The sequence below is a fragment of the Melanotaenia boesemani genome, chromosome 9, assembly GCF_017639745.1.
Source record: "Melanotaenia boesemani isolate fMelBoe1 chromosome 9, fMelBoe1.pri, whole genome shotgun sequence".
Lineage (NCBI taxonomy): Eukaryota > Metazoa > Chordata > Actinopteri > Atheriniformes > Melanotaeniidae > Melanotaenia > Melanotaenia boesemani.
In genome coordinates, this window is record NC_055690.1 from 37,070,138 (window position 1) to 37,076,657 (window position 6,520).

The 6,520-nt window shown below is 47.2% G+C and overlaps 1 protein-coding gene across 1 annotated transcript; it reads left to right on the forward strand.

Moving 5' to 3' along the window:
- The first annotated feature begins 698 nt into the window (after positions 1–698).
- Positions 699–5,737, forward strand: rpl35a (ribosomal protein L35a). The gene is made up of 5 exons (XM_041994380.1): positions 699–765; positions 1,341–1,376; positions 1,448–1,600; positions 1,679–1,823; positions 5,656–5,737. The coding sequence occupies exons 2-5, from the start codon at positions 1,366–1,368 to the stop codon at positions 5,677–5,679; spliced, it is 333 nt and encodes a 110-aa protein (XP_041850314.1). The 5' UTR covers positions 699–765; positions 1,341–1,365; the 3' UTR covers positions 5,680–5,737.
- The last annotated feature ends 783 nt before the right edge of the window (positions 5,738–6,520 follow it).

The following is a 6,520-nucleotide window of genomic DNA, read 5'->3' on the forward strand; positions in this document are numbered from 1 at the left end:
CACAGAAATATTTTATGTACAATTTAATACTAACAAGTTGACAGAAAATGTTTTTATTAACATAATTACAGAGTACATGTGAGATGAAGCAGATTTATTTGAGGTATTACTAAGAGGAATGAAATTTATTACAACAAAACTAAAGTTTCTGTTAAATCACATAAAAAACATCTTTCACACCTTAAAGTGGTAAATAAAACTGAAATCTGACAGATATAAATAAAATAAAAATAATGTTACAGAAATGGAAAATGCAAAAATCTAAAAGTATTACTTCCTTCTAAAGTTAGTCTTTTGTTTTCAAGTTAATTCTTTTTAATTGTGGCAAAAAAAGGGAACTATAATTGATTAAATAACATTTAAAATTAGAAATACATAAACTACCATAGAAATAATTTGTATTGATAATTTAATGAGACTAAATAGACAAAAAATATGTTTTTATTCAGCATAAAAACAACAAATGTGAGACGATCAAGCAAATAAATTAGAAGAATTTGTATGAAAAAATAAGCTGTTATAAATTTTACCAAAACAAAATCTGCATTTTCTAAGAAATCCGATTTAGAAATAAATCTAGAATATAAAGATGTAGCTGAAAAATAGTTATTATTTTACACGCTTTGGCCTCTTTAGTTTAACAGGTTTTTAGTGGAATAAATGGAGACATTTTGATCAGGCAGCGCCGCGGCCACCTCTGTTCACACTAATTACCCAGCATTCCTTTCGGCCTTTCTTTTCCTCCATCTCTGTGGACATAAGCAGGTAAGACCCAACATGTCTGAGAAAAGTCCTCAATCTAAGTGTTAATCCGGGTTTTCTCTGACCGATAATCATCCCCGCGCGCCGGCCAGAGTCTCTTCTGTCCTCCGGGGTCTTTATGTCCACGCCGGAGGACGTGATGGTTGAGATTCGTAGCGGATGGAGAAGCTAACGGCGGCTAACAGCGAAGTTCAGACCGTACCGAGTCCAGCTGAGATTCGGACTCCTAAGGCGGTGCGGAACAGAACCCGGTGACTCAGATGGTCCTACAAGGCCGTAATGAGCAGAACGGAACCGGTGTTAGCAACGTTAGCGTTAGAGAGGATTCTGCTGAGCGCAGAAAGTCCAACCTGCGCGCGTGTCCCCGGTGTCCGCGTGCAGTCTTCAAGTTCCAGAACTCCACCTGCGGCGCGAGCCCGGCAGGTCCCGGTGCCGCCGGTCCAGTCTGGAATGAACCGAACCCGGATCACTGGAACCGAACAGAACTTAGACACGAACAAATTCAGATCATCTTCTGACGTGATGTGTAACATCACAGTTGTTTCTGTGACATCACGGTTGTAATGTGTGTGTTTCAGGTGAACTCACCTGAAGAGGACGACGATGCCTGGAAGGTAAAGTGACTGAGTGTGCATGTGTGTGGTTTTGGTTCTGGTTCTGGTTCTGAGCGTGTCCCTGTTGGCAGACTGTGGAGTAAGGCCATCTTCGCCGGCTACAAGCGCGGTCTGAGGAACCAGCGCGAGCACACGGCGCTGCTGAAGGTGGAGGGCTGCTACAGCCGCGACGAGGTGGACTTCTACCTGGGCAAACGCTGCGCCTACGTCTACAAGGCCAAGAAGTGAGACGGGCCGCTGGTTCTGACCCGCTCGTTCCCAGCAGAACCTCTGAAGCTGACCCTGGCTCTGTCTGTCTGCAGGAACACCGTGACGCCTGGTGGGAAGCCCAACAAGACCCGGGTGATCTGGGGGAAAGTAACCCGGGCCCACGGGAACAGTGGGATGGTCCGGGCCAAGTTCAGCAGCAACCTGCCAGCCAAGGCCATCGGACACCGGATCAGAGTGGTGAGTCAGAACCTTCTGGGTCGTCCTGTGACGGGTCGGTGAACTAATGTCTGACCCATTACGCTGCAGTGGTGTTTATGTGAAGCTCAGACAGGCTGCTGCGCAGAACCTGACCCACTGGGTTAAAACTCAGATCTCAGGATGTTCTGCTAGTCATCTGGAGGTTCTGGTGGGGAGGTCCGGTCCATTTCTCCCATACTTCAAAAAATGAATTAAAGTGTGCTTCTGTTTCCATCTCAAAGCTGCTCTGAAGAGTTCCCATGTTTTCTGCATTTGGTCTCTGCTCAGTCAGATTTATCAGAACCTCAGCAGAACCTCAGCAGGACCTCAGTAGAACCTCAGCAGGACCTCAGTAGAACCTCAGTAGAACCTCAGCAGGACCTCAGTAGAACCTCAGCAGGACCTCAGTAGAACCTCAGACTGATCAGCTGGTTCAGGTGAACATGGAGCAGCTGGGGTCGGTGTGACTCGTGTTACAGACTTTGTTGGAAGGATGATGAAGAAGAAATGTGGATTTGATGGACGGTGGTTTTTCTGTGTTCCAGCATCACAGCGGCGCCCGAACGTTCGTCTGTCCGTTAGTTTCGTTCCTTCTCTTCTTATAACTGAATTCTGCTTCCAGCTACATGAAAGCACAGCAGTGGAAACAAATCGGACGTTTCTAGATGCCGGTTCGCCTCGTCGGTTTTCTTTAAAACAAAACTATCCATCGTTTCCTCGTCGGTACATCGTGACGTCCAGTGAACGCTGTTGGCCTGACCCGGGTCGGACATGAGTACAGAACAGCCAATGACGCGATGCCATGTCATTCTGCTTTAGATGATCAGTTATCCAAACTGTCACCATAAAGCCCCGTTTCTACCGAGTGGTTCGGTCCGGTCGCTGTTTTGTGTGTGTCCTTTATAAAAGAGGCCCATACAACCGAACCGCACCATTTATGGACCCGTTTCAGTTGTAGGTCAGCAGGACAATGCTACGGTACGCTCAGGGCGGAGCTACGGACATCTATCAAGCGTGAAACAGCGTTGTTGTTGAGCTCGTGGATCAGGTGGATGTTAACAGGAAGTAGGTCATACAGTGCGGCGCGTCGTCCGTACAAGAAACCAACGCAGAACCGGCTGCCGACTGGCCTCCGTTGTTCGCAGCATCACCTCTGTGGTTGTCGTGCTAGTATGATGCCATGCTAGGCATCTGGTCTAAACACCGCCGCCCAGTGGCGGTCCGACCTGCTGTGGGACCCTCACCTGACCTGGCTGGACCGTTCTAGAACTTTACGTCGCTGTGTTGTTTCCAACACGCCCCAAACACTCGCACATTTTGTTTGTTTTTTTTTTTTTTCAAAAGCTCGCACAATTTCTACAGGTGTTGTGCTCGTCATGGTTCTTCTGCTTTGTTGTTCCCGCCCTGATCCTCTTCTTCTTCTCTGGTCCCATGTCAGCTGTTCTGCTCAGTGGTGGTACTGCTCCGTCTTGTGCGTAGATCATAAATGGGCCTTACGTTAGTGGTGGGGAACCCTGATCCTCGAGGGACCCAAGTTTTCCGTGTTTCCCTGCTCAAACACAACTTCATGGGGATCCTCCACGCCGGGGGCTCTGCCTGCTCAGTCTGGGGCTGCTGCTGCGGTGATCGCCCTTGTCTGGGTGGCCGGGGCCCTACACGGCAGCCTTATGGCTGTGGTGTAGCCCCGGTCTGTCCTGATCGGGTGGTTGTCGTGACGGCAGCCTCTATAGGACATGGGTGGACTGGCTCCTGGTGTGGATGGATCCCCATGATATTGTTTCCTCACAGCAACATAAAGCCAGATGGTTTTTACTCTTAGTGTTTTTATACTACTTTAGTACAGAGAAAGAAATCAAGGAGTCGTGTGTCGGTTGGGGGTTGCTCGGGGGGGGGGGGGTGTATGCTATGCGTGTATAAATACGTGTCCCTGCGTTTCTTTCTTCTTTCTCCCCCGTTATGCAGTTTCTTTTTGTTTTAATATGGAAGACTTGGTTTTTCATGTAAAGCACTTTGTGTTGCCCGAGCATAAAAAGTATAAATAAAGTTTGAATTGATTCAAACGGTTCTGCAGTGACTCATAAATGTGAATCAGGTGTGTTGGAGCAGGAAAACCTGTGAACGGGGCCCCGGGCCCCCCTTCACCACCACCACTGATCTGAATGATTGATTCCAGTGATCGATCTCCGGTTGCCCATCTGAACTTCACTCAGATTCTTCTTCTGTGGTGGTTGTCCAGCAGCTCCAGAGATGGACATGAGACACCACGTCCAGCTTCCGTCTGAGTCTCGTCTCTGTCCCCGTTCATCTAAAGAGGATTGTTTTGGTCCGGACCCGCTTTATGTTGAAGGAAACGGTGACGCGTCGGTCTGCCGATACGCGGAGTTCAGCGTCTCACACTGATGACATCACAGTTCATGAAGAAGAACTGCTTCTTTCTGGTTCCCGTTCAGAACCAGCTTTTTCTGGTCTAAGCAGGTTGGCCGGTCTAAACTGGCGGCCACCGGGGACCCGACCCACCCCAGGCACCCGACCCACCCCAGCGCACCCATTAGCTGAGCTGAACAGCCAATCAGAGCAGGTCCTCTGGCTGGTGGCCCTGATGGAGTTTCTGTCAGGTCGTCTTTAAATGGATCAGGCCATGTTGAGACCAAACTGAGGAGGTTCTTTTGGTTATGTTAAACTCTCGGACCAGAACCGACCATGAAGTTCTGAGACCTAGACCTCATCTCCCCCTTCAGGCTGGTTCTGACCCATGATCCTTTGCTGCTTCTGGTTCCATCACACCAGCTGGTTCCAACCAGTTCAAATGTCATCTGTCAAGCATCATCAGATCTCCATCTTAGTTTTGACCCGGATCAGGGGATCCTCCAGTTCTGTAATAGAGGTGGTCTCTGACAGGTCCAGAATGAGTCCTGGTTCTGGTTTTCTTTTCTACTGTTTAAGAAAACTTCTGAGGAAATGCAGACCTCGAACACTTTCCCTGACAGTCACTTGTAATGACTGACCCCGACAACAGAACCCTGGTTCCAGATGAAACCGGGTCAGGAGGTTCTACTGCTGTAGTTTACAGACTGAACCAGAACAGCGACGTTGATTCTGAAGATAAAAAGGCCATTTAAAATCCATCAGACACACAACTTCCTGTGTCTTATTGTGAAGGTGACTTCCTGTGTCTTATTGTGAAGGTGACTTCCTGTGTCTTATTGTGATGGTGACTTCCTGTGTCTTATTGTGATGGTGACTTCCTGTGTCTTATTGTGATGGTGACTTCCTGTGTCTTATTGTGAAGGTGACTTCCTGTGTGTTATTGTGATGGTGACTTCCTGTGTCTCATTGTGAAAGTGACTTCCTGTGTCTTATTGTGATGGTGACTTCCTGTGTCTTATTGTGATGGTGACTTCCTGTGTCTTATTGTGATGGTGACTTCCTGTGTCTTATTGTGATGGTGACTTCCTGTGTCTTATTGTGATGGTGACTTCCTGTGTCTTATTGTGATGGTGACTTCCTGTGTCTTATTGTGAAGGTGACTTCCTGTGTGTTATTGTGATGGTGACTTCCTGTGTCTCATTGTGAAAGTGACTTCCTGTGTCTTATTGTGATGGTGACTTCCTGTGTCTTATTGTGATGGTGACTTCCTGTGTCTTATTGTGATGGTGACTTCCTGTGTCTTATTGTGATGGTGACTTCCTGTGTCTTATTGTGATGGTGACTTCCTGTGTCTTATTGTGATGGTGACTTCCTGTGTCTTATTGTGATGGTGACTTCCTGTGTCTTATTGTGATGGTGACTTCCTGTGTCTCATTGTGATGGTGACTTCCTGTTTGTCTTCCAGATGCTGTATCCGTCTCGGGTCTGAAGCGGATCGATGGTTCTGATGTTTTTGTTTGTACAGAAATAAACTGATCGTGTCCAAACTGGTTCTGACTGGTTTCTGTGGTCTGGTATGTGATGAATGTGAACATGAAGCAGGTTTACGTCACGGTTCAGAGCTTCACCTTCAGCATGAGGAGCATCGCAGCAGCTGCAGGAAGCAACGGCGCTTTAAAAGAAACACGAGTAAAAACAAAAGATCCTGAATAAACCAGAAAGTTCCAGTTTGGGGAATTAACAGCTGTTCTGATGTAAAACTGCTGAGTCAGCAGACCTGCAGGTTTCTGGGAGTTTGTTCCACATGTGAGGAGCATAAAGCTGAACGCTGCCTCTCCACGTTTAGTTCTGGGAACAAAGTAGACCTGACCCTGATGACCTGAGGGATCTGGTTCATAACCAACCAGAAGATCCTGAATGGATTCTGGTCCTAAACCATTCAGGTCTTTGTAAACTAACAGCAGGAAGCCAGTAAAGATCTGAGGACTGGAGTTCTAGGATCTACTTTCCAGTTATTTTAGTCTTAAAATCAAACTAAAAGTTTATTGATCCATCTGAAGGTGATTAATGATCAGCTGTATCCACCCTCCTCTTCCTCCTGGTGAGTCCAGGGATCCGATCCAGAAACCAGGTCCATGTTTTTGGTTCTGGTTTTTACTCTGAGCTGGACGCCAAAATAAAAAAAATTAAAATCCATCCTCAAGGAGCTGTGATACCTGGAGTTACCATGGCAACAGCTGACATAAAGCTGCCAGGTGTTTCTCAATTGGCGCAGAGGTTGTCATAGCAGCGTGCTGCTGCTGAGGAGAGCGATGCATCATGGGAGAAAA